This window comes from Thunnus albacares, chromosome 6 (genome assembly GCF_914725855.1).
Source record: "Thunnus albacares chromosome 6, fThuAlb1.1, whole genome shotgun sequence".
Taxonomy (NCBI): domain Eukaryota; kingdom Metazoa; phylum Chordata; class Actinopteri; order Scombriformes; family Scombridae; genus Thunnus; species Thunnus albacares.
Window position 1 is genome coordinate 28,317,002 of NC_058111.1, and position 17,857 is coordinate 28,334,858.

The window sequence follows — 17,857 nt, forward strand, 5'->3', positions numbered from 1 at the left end:
ACATGTAAGCAAATAGTCCTTTAATCGTTTATCTCATCAAAACATCCATTTGCCTTTCAGTTCACAAATTTCATTAGATTGTACAAATGAGGGCAGCTTTAGTTCTCTGAATGGACATACAGAATGTGGCTGTGTACAGTATGTGTGCAAAGAGCTTGTGTTGAACAGATTTACGCCTCAGCATAGAAAACGTGCATGCGTACACAGTCACTTTTCACATTTCATACAAGCTGTAAGCACACAAAGTAAAAGAAATTCAATTCATTTGACATTTCAGGGGGGAAATTCAGAGCATGTCGTGGTATTTAACACAGACAGCGTGATATTTATTTCCTATAAACACAAACTTAAACTCACACCTCTTAACCAAAATGACAAAAAACTGTCCTCATTGTGTGTTCAACTAGTGAACTTCCTACTGAAATAAACTTCAGGAACCTTACTAACTATTTTCCTTCTCATCCTTTAAATGCATTTTGGTGATCCACACAGATTGCATCATACTCAGCAGGTATCAATCCTTGAATATCAAATGTCACGAGCCCAAACATCCCAGCTGCCCTCTAACTTTTCATGAACAGGGCTTCAGGCTTCTCTGTACAGGAGGGCAGCACCATTACAGAGATGGAGCATGAATCCATAACTCTGCTACTGCTGGGTAACACTCTATCACCAGGAGTTAAAGATAAGCATGTCCTTTTTAAATCAATGACTTGCCCCAATGACCTTCTCTGAGCCACCAGTGGGGGCAAAAAAAAGAGCCCCCCCATCTAACACCGAGTCACCCCTGCTATATCTGCTAATGGCACTGGCAGATTGAAAGGCAGAAAGAAGCACAAGTGACATTTTTATGTATCGATACACCACTACATCTTCACATATCAAAGCCCGCCTGAGTACACTGAACAAGAAAATGAAAAGATATCATGGAAGACATTAAAAAATACTGACTGACTGATTTTATGCATCCACTAGAAATGGTTAAAATTTCTAAAGAAAATGTACATGTGCTCACTGCTGAAATTTTGCCATTGAAACACTGGAAACAGATGAAATACTGCAACAGTTAAAGTTGCAATCAAAATACTAAAAAACTACAAAAAGAAGCTAAAAAAAAAGCTGAATTGCTGAAAGTTGATGTGTAACCACTGAAAGCAGTTGAAGCGTCATTTTGAAGAGTAAAAGATGAAAGTAGTTGAAATGTAAGTTGATGTGTAACCATTGAAAGCAGTTGAAGTGTTGTCAGATGTCATGAAGTCGAGAGCAACTGGATTTCCTGAAGACATTTCCCATCCAAAAAGCTTCTTCAGTTATGACTGACGGGTGGGATGTCCCAGGTATTTAACCTCTGTAGGGTCGTTTACACCTTCAGGGTCGTTGAGGTCACATGTGGTTCATTAGTCCTCTTATCTATCATGTGACAGCTGTTAAAGTCACATGACAAGCCCTTTGGATGAGAGGTGAAACTTCCAAGAATCTACAACAGGTCCAGTTGCTCTTGACTCACCGCTTATGGATAAGAGCAAGAGATGAAAACAGCTGAAATGTCAGTTTGAAGAGCAAATAAATGAAAGCAGTTCAAATGTCAGTTAACGTGTTAAACATCTGCTGTTAGCTGGGAAAGTTAGGGAAGTTCCACTTCTGTCCTCGAGGGAGATTAACTCATTGTAACACTTTGGAAAGTTCTACTTGGGACTATGGTTTGACTGAAAATGATGAAATGTACTATTGATTTTATTGGTTGAGAGACAGTGTGTTGATCCTGTATGATATAGAGTGAAGTGGTGGAAAGCTGTTTTGAGATGAACTTGACTCTTCTTAAGGAAGATGCATGAATTTGGCTTCAGTGCTCCTGGCTCATGAATGGTCTGCGATACGGTTAGTTTATGCGACAAAATTAATTAATACTTTGTAACGGGTCTAAACTGTTAATTTTCCAACTGACATTGATTTACTATTTCAGTAAACATAAATAAATAAAATAAAATAAATAAATCTGCTTTGTTGCTCTCAGTCAGAATTGAGGGTGAAAAAATCTAATTTTGCAATTACAGAAACACATCCTGTATACATCTTAATATCTGATTTTAAATTGATAGTGAATCTTGTTCACTAATCATGAAGTCACATTTAAGAACAAAGTTAATGTCTGGCATGCAGTGGTGCAATGTATATATTCCTGACATGAAGCATTAAGTGTCTTCAATTCCAGTAATGGCAAAAAGTTCATAGTTTATATTTTATGGCCCTGATTGATAATTTGCAATCTTGGCAATGAAGTAATGACGACATTGGTAAAAAGTTTTCCATTTTCAGACACAGCTGGTGGCATTTCTCATATGCTTGTATCTCCCGCAGGAGTATCTGGATTTGATCAATTTGAATAAATAAAAAGGAAAACAAGAGAACAGAGCAAAGAAAACATAGCGGCTTGCAACAAAACAATGTGCTTACATTTCTGGGCAAGCTTTCTACCTTTCATTAAGCTGGAATTTTGGAATTGAGTTACTTTACCAACCTCAGCATCTTTCAGATCTAAATACATCAGATTCTATTTGACAGGCCTGTCTAAGCTTGCCATCCTACATAATGTCTGAGCACTGCAGTCAGAGTAAGTTACCATTTCAAAAAAACTAAAACCTTTAAAAAAAAAAAAAAAAAAAAAACACTTTAATAAATAAGGTGCAATGCTAATGTGTTCAGATAATTCATAACCTCCGTGCAAACTACATTCAAAAAAGTCCTATGGCTGGAGCAACTGAAACAAAAAAAATTGACACAGCTGCTGAATCAAGTAAAGACAACTGGCTTGAAGGTTTTGTAAGGTTGCTGGTTAGAGCGACAGTCCAGACACGAAGATACTGAAGGTCATCCTCACATTGGGCTGCACGACACCCCTATGAATGTATCACTGTAATTTTACAGTGGGATCTTTTAAATACCATAAATAGATACATTTTGTTGTGGAAACTAACAAAACACTGTTCCTTTGTAAGATTTCACCCAGAATGACTGGGAGGTGATCTGACTATCATATGTCATTTTTTCCATTTCATCCAGCCCTATCTGCACATTTCTTCCACTGCTATGTTCCACTTCTTTGACTAGACAGCACCTTAAGAGCATTCAAAACACCAAACATAAGAACAGTTTCAACCAGGTTAAAAGATGCTTTCTGGCCCGTGTTAAACACATAAGCTGCCATTCTGGATCCACAGGAAGGGTTCGACTGTATGTGTAGTGAGGCCGGTAAGGCTTGCAATAGTTCAATCTAGTCCCTGCACCATCACCAAGGAGCATCTTGGGACAGGTAGATCAGACTGTCCTGGTGTGAAGGATGAACATGCACGAGTGAGCCACTGAAACGTACGAGTTGTCACATAAAACACAAGACTGATGTCCTTCATTTATATAAGTATGAGTATGAACTGAGATATCAGTACAGGGACTGACTTTTCCTGGGATGAGAAGCTGCTCAGTCTTTCCTATGACGGGCTTCAAGTATTATGACAAAGACAGACAGAACAGAAAATGTAACCCTGCACTGCTTTTATAATAAAAATTCATCAAGAAAAACATTTCTTGGCCCAGTGAAAAAAATATGTTGATGTTATGGTGTGTTTGCTGGGCTGTGTTTCCTCTCATGTCAAGTTATCGGTATAGCCTTTAATTGCACTAACAACGGCCTACATTATGCAGGAATCAAGGACATGCTTACTCTCAAAAACATCTAACGTGAAAAACAGATGAAACTTATAATTATCACACTCTTTGCAACAGAAAATGCATTTAAATTTTTAAAAATTGACTTACTACATTTCAGAAGTAAAGAACACAACCCAAGCCATTTATCCTACATCACAAATATCTGCATTTCAGTCTCTAATAAAAGTTGTTTGAAAGTGGAACATAGCAGTCTGTAAGAATGTGCATATCTTTGTGACTAAACTAGAGTCCGCTGCTTTGGAATGATTTCCTGACAGCCATGAAAAAATATTACACTGGCAAAAAGCTGAAAATAATGTTACACTTTGAGAAAACAATTAAAAAGGCCCTTTTCTCTCACTTAAGGACTTTGTTGTTCTGAGATATAGAAATTAGGTTACATTCAGGTGCGTGTTGCCTGACTTTGACCCTGTTTCTGGCCCCACCTGCTCTCTGCCTGTACATTTGACGATCTACTATAATAAAATTAACAAGATCTGTCTGCATTGAGTCCATTGTTGCTCTCAGAATGTATAAAATGGTCTTTTCCTTGTGACTTCAACTCAACACCAACATATCTTGAGGTCAAGGAGGAGCTCATTCAAACTCAGCCTGGAGCTCATCTCTGTGTCACATGAACGGCTGCCTCGACTCGTCTCCCTGTCAAGCTAGTCAGCGGCCTTCTTGCAGTTTTCTTTGGCTAGTCTCAGTCTGGACAGGATGTGTTTCTTGGGGAATTTTAGAGTTGTGCACCCAAACTGGCTCACCCCTCCAGTGTCTCCAGGGAGTTTCTCACGTCTCTGGACCCAGCTCCGCCAGCCGGGCTTCCAACAGTAGACACTGTCATAGAACCGCGAACCGTTTTCCCCACCCAACACATAAATCCTCCGTTTCCACCTGGCCACCCCCCCAGCTGCAATTCGCCGCGGGAGACCAGGAAAAACCACAGGGCTCGGGGCTCGGTCGCTTCCACCACCTGCACCCCCCCGCTGCTCCGCAGTGACCATCACTCCTCCGCCGGTCACCTCCCTCTCTACTCCAGACCCCCGGCCCTCTCTGAAAAACAGCACGCGCCCAGTGGCGTCTAAAGTCTCCAGATTGGTGTAGTTTCCATCCAGGAACTTGGTGGTATCCCTCATGTATCCCCCGATTGCACAGACTCCTCCTCGCACTGCCACACCTCCAGCGAGGCAGGTTGCGCCAGAGTCAAGTGCCACACGTGTCCAGCAGTCTGTCAAGGTGTGATAAATAAGCACCCCTGAGTGAACCACAGAGTGAACCACAGCCCGGTTCTGTTCAAGTGTGGTTCCACCTAGAAGGTAGAGTCGTCCACGCAGTGCTGCACAGGCGAAAGCGCGCAGAGGGAGCGGTAACCGCGGCCCGGGAACCCACTGAAGTGTAGCCAGATCCAGGATCTCACTGGAGTCAAGTAGGGCTGAGCGGTTACTGCCACCCAAGGCATAGAGTGACTCTCCACAGCCCAGGAGGCCTAGCATAGCCCGGGGCTGGACCATCGAAGGCCGCTCTATCCAGCGGTCCAATACAGCATCATATTCATGCACCGCTGCAGACACAGAGCCTGTCCGTAGAATCCCTCCAGCTACAAACAGCCTGTCACCCACAGCCGTGCAGCCAGGACTCACCAGTGAACCCAGCGCTGCTAACTTCTCCCACTTCCCTGTCCGGGGATCAAAGCAGTCCACTGTGTAGTCTCTTGCAGCTAAATTCTCATCTTCCCGAGGTGTCAGGTCCACACACACTATTTTTTTCTCAAACATACCCTCCCGTGGTCTTAGAGGCCCCCCAAGGCCCTCACCAGCTGCAGCGGGGCCCAACTCCTGGCTGAGTCTTCGGCTCTCTTCCTGTGACAGCAGTCCTGGCCGCAGGTGGTGAAGAAGTGCTGGCATGTGAGCGTAGCGATCCAGGGGCTGGTGCTCTGCCCAGCGGCGTGCTGCATCGTAGACCTCCGCCTCAGAGTCCACCCCAAGGCGGTCGGAGCTCAGCAGGCTGCCTAAGGTGCCGTGGTCCAGCAGGAGGAAGTCTTTCTGCCGGGCCACCCGGGGGAAGTGCTGAGCTACCAGCCTCAGGGAGGCACGCAGCAGCAGCTGATCGTGGTGAGAGCGAGCCAGAGAGTACATCCCCAGGCAGTTATCCACTGAGAGGTGCTCAAATAGAAACCTGGAGAGATAAGAGTGGAGGAAAACAGCAGGGGGAGAGGAAGAGAAGAGCGATATAGAGGAAAAAGGAGAGAAGAAAGGAGACCAGATCCAAACGACAGGAACTTGTGTATATTAACTGAAGCCAAATATCAAACTAAATTAGACTGTATGATTATCTGTCACTCAGCAGATTTACCTGGAGCACAGGTCTTGCAGGGGCATGACCTGAAGCCGGTTGGCGGCCACAAACAGATCCTCAGCTGTGTCCAGAGAGAGCCCCGCCTCACCGGTGTACACAAACTGAATGACAGTCTCCATGACAGACGGCGTCACTTCCTCCAGTCGGATCTCAGTGAGGCGAGACTCCACGAGAGGACTGGTGAACATGGCCCGGAAGTACGGGCTCACAGCTGCCAAGAGGACTCTAAAGAGGGAGAGGATGAGGATTATAGAAGATAACTGCTTCTGTGGACAGAAAGTCAGTTCACATTTCTGCACAATACTGTTAGTTTCTCTATGTATTCACAAGAAGTAACTTACTGTCAAACCAAAATTTAACTCTGCACCTGGCAGTCCCTCCTTGTCATTTCGCCTCTTTGATGTCAAACAAAAACTACAAGTGACTTTCACGGGAAGAATTTTCACTGCAAGAAACATTTCCCTGTCTTCAAAAGTCTGACAGTCTCACCCATGCTTGCAACTCTGATAACCACTTATCAAGTAATAATACTAAATACTTGATACTGAAATATTAAACTGACTGGTGGTAAGACATAGCATCGTTCTGAGACATGACAGCTCTGCCAACTTGCAATTGGCATGTCATTATTTGTACATTTGATAGAGGACATAACTGATTATCACAAAAGCATCTCTAAATAACTAACAGTGCAAAAATATTTGTTAGCTGCCGTCCTGACTGACATGCTCCCCTCAGTAGTATCCCATCTGTCAGTAGTGCACGTAAGTAAAGTGAGTCCATCACCACACTGCTCTGTAAGATAAGGCAGGCATACCTGTGACACATGAACTTTTTCCCCTCAACAAGCAGAGTAACATCACACAGCTGCTGAGCATCCAGGAGCTGCTTCAATCCTAAAAACACACAAGAGAAACACAGAAGAGAGTGAGGACGGAAGAGGGGACAAATTAGAGCAGAAGGGGAAGGTATAGAGCACAGGTGACAGGAGGGGGAAAACAGGAAATGAGTAAAAGGGACTAATTACTGTCCTTGAGGGGACAATCCCCCCACTCTTTAGCCTCTTTCTTTCTGTCTCACCATGTGTGATGTAGTCTCCCAACGGTGTGGTGCTGTCATCGGGGAAGTCCTCCTCCTCCGAGTCGCTGTCTGACAGAGGCTCCCCTCCTCCCCCGTCCCCATCCTGCCACGGCTGGGGACGCCAGGTGACTGTGCCCCCCCGCACAGCATTCATCTGAGGTACAGTACCCATACACACACACACAGAATTACACACATGCATTATGCATACAAAGTGAGCAAACGGGTTTAACACTTTAACCTTAATGCATGCAAAGGCCTTATCTGCAACACAGACACAGGCCTGTGTGTTATAGACAGAGGCCTGGTGCAGATATGACCCAGATAACACCAATCTCTGTGAAAAATTGTTGCTTTTTGAGCTGAAGTTCCTCATAGCTCATGAGTATTGTGCAACTTAATTTAAAGCAGAGTGAAAATGATTTGCTACAGATTTACAGTATGTTACAGTATGCTTTCATATCCATTGCTAGAGGGATGTCTTCATAAAAGACTGGTTATGATAAATGGCACATACAAAGCAAAATCCTGTTGTTGCAGTTCACCGGTAAGATGTTACATTTGGAGCTGACACTACCTTTGCTCTTCTTCTCGTTTCCACCGTGAAGGCTGGTCGGGTCTCACTTTCAGCAGGAATTGGTGAGGCAGTTTGGAGCAGGCTATCTGTATCCAAGCACCCCGTTTATTAGCACAAGCTTCCCGAGGCTTTCCTGGCTCCCATCTGAGTGTCTGGGTCCTCCGGGCTCAGCTGAAACACTCCGTCCGGCCTGCGGTGAGAGGACGCGTCAGGCTACTCGCTGCTCATCCAGCTCCCCCACGCACAACATCCCCGCTGACTGACGGACCAAACTAGCTCACAAAGGGGAAAAAATCTCCTCCTGCACAAAAGCGTCTGGTCGTAACACACATCAGTCCACCGTGGCATGTAGCACACGCGTCCGGCTCAGCGGGGAAACGGTGCAAAGTGTAGTTTTCAGAGCCTGCAGGGCAGAAAAATCAGGAGTGAGGTCAGGTTCAGTCGGCCGCACTTGTCATGTCTGAACCGGATTACCGCAACGTTAAACTTCCGCCCATCTGATTGGCTGACCTTTAGCTCGTGACGATTGTTTTGGAGCAGTCTCGTTTTCTGCCACTCGAAAAATTAAAACCTTCCCCCGCTCACCCTCTTTGAAATTATGCGTTTTAAGCCGCTACTATGTGTTTAAACTAAAAACAAACAGCAGATTGGTAATGCTTTATTTTACTCATTTCCGCATTCATGCTGCATTTTAGGTAGATACGACCGTGTAGAAACATAAATAATGCTCCCTGGTTCCTTGAAGACGGCTGTAAAAAAAGAACTGTGAATTCCATCAATGTCATAATATCACTTAATTTAGGTGATATATTATCGAAACACGGATTCATGTGCAAATATTTCGAAGTGCATGCACAAAGGGTGACCATAAGCCCTATAGAGAGTTCAATTATTCCCACGCTCCGTGAATGTAACATCAGACACAAGACAAACATGGCGACTGCCTTCAGCATGGCAGCTAGAGTTGGACGCGCTGCACTGACTGTGCTGAAGCCGGTCGCTAGACATTATTCAAGGCAGAGGAGCAGCGTAGTTATCCCGCACCGCTTCTCTCACAAAGCCCACAGCAGTTTGTACGAGCATGTCCGTGAAGGCTACAGTGACAAACCAGAGCTGGACATGACAGCAGTGTGCGAGCACACTGACTCGGTCATCGCTAATGTGGAGAGCAGGAAGGGAGACCTGCGGGGGGAGGACGTCAGGAACATTGTGAGTGTTCAGAAGTCTTTCTAAAATAACGTATAGCCCACGTACATCAAATGGAACTGTCTCCCATTAATGCTAGAGCAACCTGCACACACTGAAGACGCTGAAGTTAGCTTCCTATTCGGGGTTAAGGGAAAAGTTAAGGGGAACATACATAATAATATTTCTCTGTATTGACAGCACTCACACTGTTGGCGCTGGCATCATAAAGGTGGGGAAACCGGTTTAATTACACATAATTCATTGAGGAATACTCGTACGCATCGGTACGTACTCATCATCGGTGTTGCTTGAACCGGAAATAGAACATCTTAATTTGCACAAGCTCATTTATACATCAATCACAGGTCATGACGTCAGTGTTAGAGCACACCTTAACTAAAACGTTTGTGTTGTTTTTTTATTTGTTTGTTTGTCTCTTCATTTACTTATGTGCTTGTTGAAATTAAATTGTTAGTGATTATTTGTATTATTATATTGTTAAAAGAACTGAAATGAAAAAGAAAAAAATCTTGGCCTATGAGTTAACACTTATGAAAGAGTGTTAGACATCGTAGCAGAAGCCTTAACGCTGTTTAAACCCACTTACAGATTTGCAAAACCTTTATTTTGCATATAAAAACAGAAAAAAGGGTGATTTCACTTTTTTTGTTTTGTTTTTCTTCTTCCAGATCAAAAGCACTATACTTAGACTTGTCAAATCTGGGCTAGATTAACAAGGAGACTTCAGAGAGTCATTAAAACATAGTTTCAGATTTTCGAAATCTTTATTCTATTTGGGAAAACTGAAAAAAGGGTGATTTTACTGCTTTCCCCCCCATCCAGACCACATTAGACACTCATTAAAACACTTTTTTCAGTTTTCACACAATATTTCCCACTTAAATGTAGTGCAGTGGAAGTATAAAGTAGCATGAAATGGAAATACTCAAGTAAAGTACAAGTACCTCAGAATTGCACTTAATATAAGTACAGTACTTGTGTAGATGCACTTAGTTACCTTCCACCATTGCCAGTATGCAACTTACATAAATGTGATGTGTGATGGGGAACTTCAAGCCTTCAGTGGACATACTTAATCAATCAAACAAACTTAATTTTTATAGCACCTTTCATGCGGGTTGGCGCAATTCAAAGTGTTTGACAGTTAACAGATATCTAAAGCCTGGCTGAAGAGGTCGGTTGAAAGATATCATCACTTCAAGCTGCTCTCAGATCCTCAGCCAGACTGTTCCAGCAGCTCAGAGCATAAAAACTAAAAGCTGCCTCACCAAAAGTTTTACTCCTACACTTTGGAACAACTAAAAGACCAGACGACCTGAGGGGTCGTACTGGTTCATACATTGCAAGCATGTCAGAAAAGTAGACTGGTGCAAGACCATGAAGTACTTTAAAAACAAGTAAAAGAATTTTAAAATGAATACAGAAACTGAGGCCAACAGTATAAGGACTTTAAAGCAGGTGTCACGTGTTTTCCTCTGGTCCTGATCAGCAGTCAGGCAGCAGAGTTTTGAATCAGTTGTAACAACAATGATATTTGCATATTCATAGATTCTGTATATGAGGGAGATGTAGTAGATGTAATTTTAACTACCAACTATGTCACCTTTTTGTGGAAAAACCATATCAGATACAAATTATTATTCATTTTTTTTATTCAGAGTTTTTGTATACTGTATTAAAACATGTCTGGTGGGGATCTTTAAATTGTATCCAGATCACATCAATCTATTTCCTGCTAACAGACATGGTAAATATGCACAAGACATTTTACATTTGTCAAATTGATGTTATAAAGCCGTAAAAAATGGTAACTTAAGCGAGAATATTTACTCTAAGCACAATTTTTCTTCAAAGAAACATTGTAAGATTAAGAATATATCAAATTAAACTCAACTTTATTGGTCCAGTAAGTTGAAACAGACATGAGAAATTTGACTCTGGTTGTTGAAAGCTATCATCATACGCAGCAGTATACTCAATATATTTAAACAAAATGTACCAGGATTTACATAGTGAACAGTTAACATACAGCTAAATAAAGACAAGCAAACATTGTCACAAAGGAGAACACTCAAAGTTAAGAGTTTTAAATTAATTACTTTTTCAGTTTCGCACCCGCTGTTCTACCAGCTTTTCAACTGATATATTGATTGTGTGTGTGTGTTTTTTTCCTGCACATTTCAGGTGTGTGTGTGGCAGCAGCTCCAGGCTGTGAGGACAGAAATCTCTGAGCTGGAGATGCAGAAGAAACACATCAGTGAAACAGTCAAAGCACTCGTGGTCAGTAAAGGTTAAAGGTCATTACTACACTGGTCACTATGACCAGTTTTCCATAATATGATTAGTCAAACCTTTTGTAGTTATTTATGTTGATTGTTTTGAGTATTACAGAACTTATAGATGCAAAAAACTAAACTAAAATAATATCTCTAAAGACTTTTCACTCTATTACTCACTCACCTTATATGACTCACATGCGGGTCATATGTTGTAAGAGTATAAAGATGATCCAAACATTTGACATAATGTTTTCCTCACAGACCAAGAATGACAAGAAAGCCCTCGCCAATGTAAGTTAAACTTTGCCACATCATCTTTTATTACTTAGTTGATTCAATCATCAATCTTGGCAGCATTGCACTAGTAAACTTAATTTGGGCCCAGTTCTGAATGCTTGTTGTTCATCATGCAGCTTCCAGAGTACAAGCAGGCTCTGCAGAAGGGTCGAGACATCCGCAACAGACTGAATCAGCTCTACGACAAAGAGACTGAGCTAGATCAGGAACACTACGGACGAGCACTCCGACTTCCCAACACCACACACCCTGATGTGGTGAGTATAAACACACACACACACTGGAGTATCTGGGGAGACATTTACTACATTTGAAACTTCCTAAAATTTCCCCTTTTCTCCTTTTCAGCCAGTTGGAGATGAGAGCCAGGCGAGGGTGGTGGAGCTGGTTGGACAGAAACCAGGTGATTGATGTGATCTATACCGTTATTGATCTGAACTCTGGAGGAATTGACTTTGAATAGACGTGCTTTATCCTCATGAGTTTAACAATGATCTGAAAATGTGTTCTGTCTTTGCTGTAGAGTTTGACTTCAAGCCCAGAGGCCATGTAGAACTGGGGGAGGAGTTGGGTCTCATCAGGCAGAGGTGAGGATGACTCTGGTTTTTCCACTTGACATTCCACTTTCTGAACTGTCTGTGCACTATTCCTTGAACATTGTGCTCATATGAAAACAGAAGACGAGAAGATGTTAGTATTTCAGTTTATTCCAATGCAGGTTGAGAGCAAAAATATGAAGACCTTAGAAAAAGTTTCATGCAGTTTTATGAGTATGGTAATACCATAATATTAAATATATAGTCTAATATTTAGTCTGCCCTCATTGATATGAATGGGTATCATTATATTTTGTTTCTCTGTCCTCGCCCACAGGCATCTAGCTCATGTCTCAGGCCACAGGTCCTACTATCTGAGGGGAGCAGGGGCCAGACTTCAGATTGCACTCCAAAACTTCGCCCTCGACACACTACAGCGTCGGGTAAGCCTGTGAAATATTTGCTGTAAATAAAATGAATGTGTGGTATAATTTTGTTGGAGAGCTAAGTCTGTGTTTTCCTTTTGACTCTTGCAGGGCTTCATTCCCATGGTTGTACCTGACATCCTGAAGGGGGCAGTGTTTGTGAGTTTATTCCACAGTGACTCTGTGCCATTTGCATATCTGACTTTGCATTAGTGGTTGTCATGATAACAGAATGTGATTTAATGGAAGATACAGAACCTTATATCAAAAAAACTGATTTTATTGCTCATAAATTAAACATCAAAGTATTTTGCAACATTCACAAAGTACTATTGAGATTTCTGTTGATATTCTGTAGTTATGGTGCAAAACATTCAAGAGTTAATAGGTTAAAGGAAAAGTTCAACCTTTTGGGAAATGCACTCATTCACTTTCATGGTTAGGTGAGAAGACTGATATCATTATAATGTCTGTACGGTAAATATAAAGCTGCAGATAGCTAACTTAGCTTAGCTCAAAGACATTAAACATGGAGAAACAACTAGCCTGGCTCTACCTTAAGTTAGCAAAATCCACCAAACAGCATCTCTAAAACTCACTAATTAACAAGTCATGTGTCATTTGTTTAGTTTAAAACAGACCATTTTAGGGGGGGTTATGTGCTGGACTATTTCTTGGTTGGGAGTTTAGTTAGCCAGGTTCTGACTGTAGCTTCATATTTACTGTACAGACATGACAGTGGTATAAATTGTCTTATCTAGCTCTTGGCAGGAAAACAAATTTCCCAAAACTTTTCCAAAGCATCTTTGAACCACACAATGTCCCGCTGTCCTTCACCTCTCCTCTCTTCATTGTCATTCTATTTCTCTTCCACCTCCAGGAGGGTTGTGGTATGCAACCCAACGCCCATCGCTCTCAGGTCTATTCACTGGACCCGGCTCGTTTCCCAGACCTCAACCTGGCAGGGACCGGAGAGGTGGGAGTAGCAGGTGAAACCCAATTCTTCACCACATTGTTTCAACATGTCTCCATTTCTTTGTAGCACTAAATCACCAGTAGGGTTGTTTGTCAGCACCAGTGACTGTACAGCAGAACAGGTGCTGATCTTAATGGCTTTCATGTTTCACTGAATAAGTTCAGAGATGTTAATCACAGTGCATCCTGATAAATGACACAAGACTGAATACTGAACTAACAGACACTACATGTACTGTACTGTGTATTTCATACAGCTGCAGCTGTAGAGCGTGTAGTAGCTGACAAGTACATGTTGTCAGTCTTCATCTGTGTTATTAATTGGTTCTGATGCTTTTTTAAGCCCATAGTTGCGATCAGGTTCACCACAAACCTCCCAGATTTTACTGATCAGCTGGATTACTGTTCTGTAATTCTGTAATGAACTTTCATACTTGACACCTTCAGAATTGTTATATATTAATTTTGTGTCAGGATTGTTGTTGGCAAACCTGAATTCTAAATTTGTATAATTTATCATAAATCTTGAATCCAACCATCCTGAATTCACATCAAATGTTTCTTTACTTTCAGTCATTTCAATCATTTTACAATGCAAAATGCAACTTGTAGCCAACATGTAGGAGGTAGAACAGGTGCTCTAAGTGAGACCAATTATTAGATGTGATTAGGTGATGTTTGATTAGTATTAAGAACCAGTTTAATGAGATGTTTAAACAATCATGTTTTGATTAGAATTAGAAAAGCTTTGAATGTTACTCGGAGATAAGATTTGGAAGAATGTATTTTACATGTGCAGTAAATAATTATGTAACGTCTCCTCTCTCCAGGTTATTTCATGGATCATGCAGTAAACTGGAAGGACCTGCCTGTCAGGTTAGCAGCACCCTTCACTCCTGGTTTGCTACAGATTGAGTGTTAAATTGGAGTAATTACATCTGACGTGATCTGTCGTTTTCCCGCTGCAGGACGGTGTGCAGCAGCACCTGCTACAGAGCAGAGACAGACACCGGCAGAGAGACCTGGGGCCTCTACAGAGTTCATCACTTCAACAAGGTCTAAAGTTAGAGACACACAAGTATTCACCTGGATGCAAATATCAATCACACTCTGTCCACTTTCTCAAGTAGATTAGATTTTTAGATATAAATGACACATACAGGGCTTTTAGATTTGCAGATGTGTGCTACCAGCTCTTAATTAACTGCTACCAAGTGGAAATTTTCAATTTTCATTTTCATTCTGGAAAGTTTATAAGTAAGTACCAACTCAATAAATATCCTAATGAACTTTGAATAACTGTGTGTGTATAAATATCTAGGTAGAGATGTTTGGAGTGACAGCAGATGAGACAGGAGAGGAAAGCTCTCAGCTGCTGGAGGAGTTTGTCTCTTTGCAAAAAGAGATGTTTTCTGCACTGGAGCTACACTACAGGTCAGTGCAGACACGTATCACAATCTGGCCATATTCTTTCATACACACATATTAATTTTTAAATAATATTTAGAATAAATGCACCAGTTATGGATTGCTACATTTGTGTGTATTTTTCTTTAGAGTGCTGGACATGCCAACTCAGGAATTGGGTCCTCCAGCGTACAGGAAGTATGACATTGAAGCCTGGATGCCTGGGAGGAACAGCTATGGAGAGGTCAGACCCATCATATCACTGTTATCTGGTCTTAACCTGCTCACCTGCTTAATTACTTATCTTATTTCCATTTTATATGTCAGATATATGCCAAATAACTCAACCGCAATCTGCCTTTAGTCTCATTAGTGACCCACTTCCTTTGTCAGTCAAAACTGTTGGATGTCCAAACATACGAGCAAGCCCTCATAGTCTTGTCTCATCCTTCCTCCAAACTCTAAAGTTGAAATCAACATTTGCAACAAGAAGACAGAAATGTTTATTTAAATATTCCATACAGCACATGTATAATAACTTAAATGGGTTGTAACCAAACCAAACTGTTGCCCTGTTTGGTTCAAAAATCCAATTTTTATGTGCAATATTATGTAAAAAAGATGTAAATGTTGAACGTTTGGACACTATTTGATTACAAAATGCTGCACAAACAGGTGAAAAAATTGAAATTTTTTGGGAGGTCCATCGGTTCTATCTCTTTCATTTTTTAACACCTTCCACATTTTAATGGAGATGGATTTGCAGGGCGTCCTTCCTGTGTAATCAAGTAAAAATATAAAAACTCTTTTTTTCCAACTGAACTATTCCTGTTGCTGTACTCATCAGTCTTCACTGGGCCAGTTGTGTTTTGCTGTTGATTCTGACCGCAGTTCATCTCTCTATACATCAGATTTCCAGTGGGTCCAACTGTACAGACTACCAGAGCAGACGCCTCAACATCCTGTATGAGAGAGAGGATGGCAGCCTGCAGTACGCCCACACAGTAAGACTGCAGACAAGACAGCTGTGGTGCACATTCCTGCTGCTTTAGCTTACTGCAATATATGTGATGTGTGTGTGTGTTTTTTCTTTAGGTTAACGCTACAGCGTGTGCCATCCCTCGAACGATTATCGCTATCCTGGAGACTCACCAGACAAAAGTAAGACACCAACGTAAATCACGCATGAGGGTTCCCAAAAACCTAGAATTCTTTAATTCAGGTCTCCAGTCATGGAAAGGTACTAGAAAATACATCAAAATCTCAGATGGGGATTTATTCATCTCACATCATGCTTATTTTTAGTGGATCATAACATATTAGGTATGGAATGAATCTGCAGATGCTGCAGTTCAAGATGAGACCAAACATTTCTATGGATGTCAGTTTTTGAACCACGACAAAGGCCAAAATGTGGCCTGCAACAGACTTGTTTTTACCCAAGCTGATTGCAGAGAAACGCCTTTTGCTGCAGTTGTTGATTACTTGCTCCTCACTCCTCGTAACCAGCTGGTTACGAAGAGTGAGGAGTCAGCAGTCAGCGGTGGTATGAAACGTGTTATAAAATAGGTTTTTCAACAATCGTGAATCACTGCAACCATAAGAGGTCCTTGAGCATACAGTCATAAATGTGCACAAAAAATATTAGGCTGATGGGTCCAGTAGTATGTGAGATTAGCTGCCAGATACACACATGGACACACAAAAACACACGACCAAGCACATCATCTCCTGCAAACTTACACCTGGCGGAGAAAAAAATATTAATCTGCAGACAGTTTAAAAAAACATGTTAACGACTAAAACACAGAACTTTTTTTTTCTTTCAAAGACACCCTTTGAAAGAAAATGTGAAAAATGTGAATCTTCTTCTGAACAGTAAATGTGGGGTTTCATACTTTCTTTTTGTCTCTTCCAACAAAGTATTGCTTTGTTCATCTTCCACAATAATACATCTGGGTTACTTTGCATGCTCCTGTGTGTAATGTTTGGTGTTGAAGTGGCTCCCTCTTGTGACTGTGGTCAGTTATACAAATTATAAAGTATTTCATTAGAACCACAGAAATAAAAATATATGTAGCATTAGTATGTCTTTTATTTCCAAAACTAAAATTATTAAATTTCTCCTTATGGACATACATCAATCTGCCTGGAGGAAACCAAAACAATTCCATTTTATTTAGATTTATTTAAGACATTTTGAATGTTTTTGACATCAGAATGATATCAATAATACAAATTTGATTGATTGTTGTTTCTTCTTTTCTCTTCATCTCTGCAGGAAGGATCAGTACGTATCCCCCGAGCCCTGCAGCCTTATTTTGGTCTCGAAGTGATTGAGAAGCCAAAGTGTACTCCGCTGAAATACATCGGACCAAACCAGCACACCCGGCCACCCAGACCCGCTCCCAAAACCAGATGACACAATTACAAGTGTAGCGCTCTGACGCCAGCCATCGGCCACAAACACCTCAACACATTCAAGCCAGAAAGAAAGAAAGTAGATATTTAACTAATGCAAGAAGTTCTTCATACATGTTGTACGTCTGTTTAAAAGCTGTAAATCTCCATTATGCTTCAAATAAATGAATGACTTTTTTAGTTGAGAGTGAATTGAGTGCATCTCTGTTTTGAGGCACTGGATCCAAGCTCAACCCAGCTGTTAACTGTCGATGTAAATATATTTATGTCTCATCTTTTGTGAAATGCAATAAGTGTGAATGTAAGCCTGAATATGTGTTTTCCAGATAACGAGGAGAACCATAATAGTGCATAACCAATTAAAATAAGTTAAAAGTGTTTAATGTCTGTCTTTGTGTTGCTTTCTACTTCATATTTATTTCTCATGTCTTATGCAGAGTGTTGCGTGCAGAAAGTCTGGCACGCAAACTCTCCAACACACTGAATGACACTGTGACCTTGAGGGAGGCCTGCAGGTGAATTATAGCAGAATATTTAATGGCTCCCAAAGGTGACATACAGGCGTGTTCGTGTGTGTGTGTGTTACAT

The 17,857-nt window shown here is 41.4% G+C and overlaps 2 protein-coding genes across 2 annotated transcripts; one reads left to right on the forward strand and one right to left on the reverse strand.

The window, feature by feature from the left end:
• Positions 1-3: 3 nt before the first annotated feature.
• Positions 4-8,446, reverse strand: si:dkey-260j18.2 (uncharacterized protein LOC325231 homolog). The gene is made up of 5 exons (XM_044353651.1): positions 7,721-8,446; positions 7,144-7,297; positions 6,881-6,959; positions 6,061-6,288; positions 4-5,883 (listed from the first exon to the last, which is right to left on the reverse strand). The coding sequence occupies exons 2-5, from the start codon at positions 7,295-7,297 to the stop codon at positions 4,374-4,376; spliced, it is 1,971 nt and encodes a 656-aa protein (XP_044209586.1). The 5' UTR covers positions 7,721-8,446; the 3' UTR covers positions 4-4,373.
• A 17-nt stretch (positions 8,447-8,463) lies between these two features.
• Positions 8,464-17,647, forward strand: sars2 (seryl-tRNA synthetase 2, mitochondrial). Its single transcript, XM_044353652.1, has 16 exons — positions 8,464-8,929; positions 11,114-11,209; positions 11,470-11,499; positions 11,622-11,762; positions 11,854-11,908; positions 12,029-12,092; positions 12,379-12,484; positions 12,578-12,625; positions 13,347-13,455; positions 14,272-14,317; positions 14,410-14,497; positions 14,763-14,875; positions 14,999-15,092; positions 15,760-15,852; positions 15,944-16,009; positions 17,130-17,647. The coding sequence occupies exons 1-16, from the start codon at positions 8,549-8,551 to the stop codon at positions 17,268-17,270; spliced, it is 1,671 nt and encodes a 556-aa protein (XP_044209587.1). The 5' UTR covers positions 8,464-8,548; the 3' UTR covers positions 17,271-17,647.
• The last annotated feature ends 210 nt before the right edge of the window (positions 17,648-17,857 follow it).

Bases quoted from the DNA above. Each gene is read 5' to 3' on its own strand.
- si:dkey-260j18.2 (XM_044353651.1), bottom strand. From the start codon at position 7,297: ATGAATGCTGTGCGGGGGGGCACAGTCACCTGGCGTCCCCAGCCGTGG. The intron at 6,960-7,143 runs GTGAGACAGAAA...GTGTGTTTTTAG, and splicing joins GGGAGACTACATCACACATG to GATTGAAGCAGCTCCTGGAT. The intron at 5,884-6,060 runs GTAAATCTGCTG...TTATCTCTCCAG, and splicing joins CTGCAAGACCTGTGCTCCAG to GTTTCTATTTGAGCACCTCT.
- sars2 (XM_044353652.1), top strand. From the start codon at position 8,549: ATGTGCAAATATTTCGAAGTGCATGCACAAAGGGTGACCATAAGCCCT. The intron at 11,763-11,853 runs GTGAGTATAAAC...TCTCCTTTTCAG, and splicing joins ACACCACACACCCTGATGTG to CCAGTTGGAGATGAGAGCCA. The intron at 12,093-12,378 runs GTGAGGATGACT...CCTCGCCCACAG, and splicing joins TTGGGTCTCATCAGGCAGAG to GCATCTAGCTCATGTCTCAG.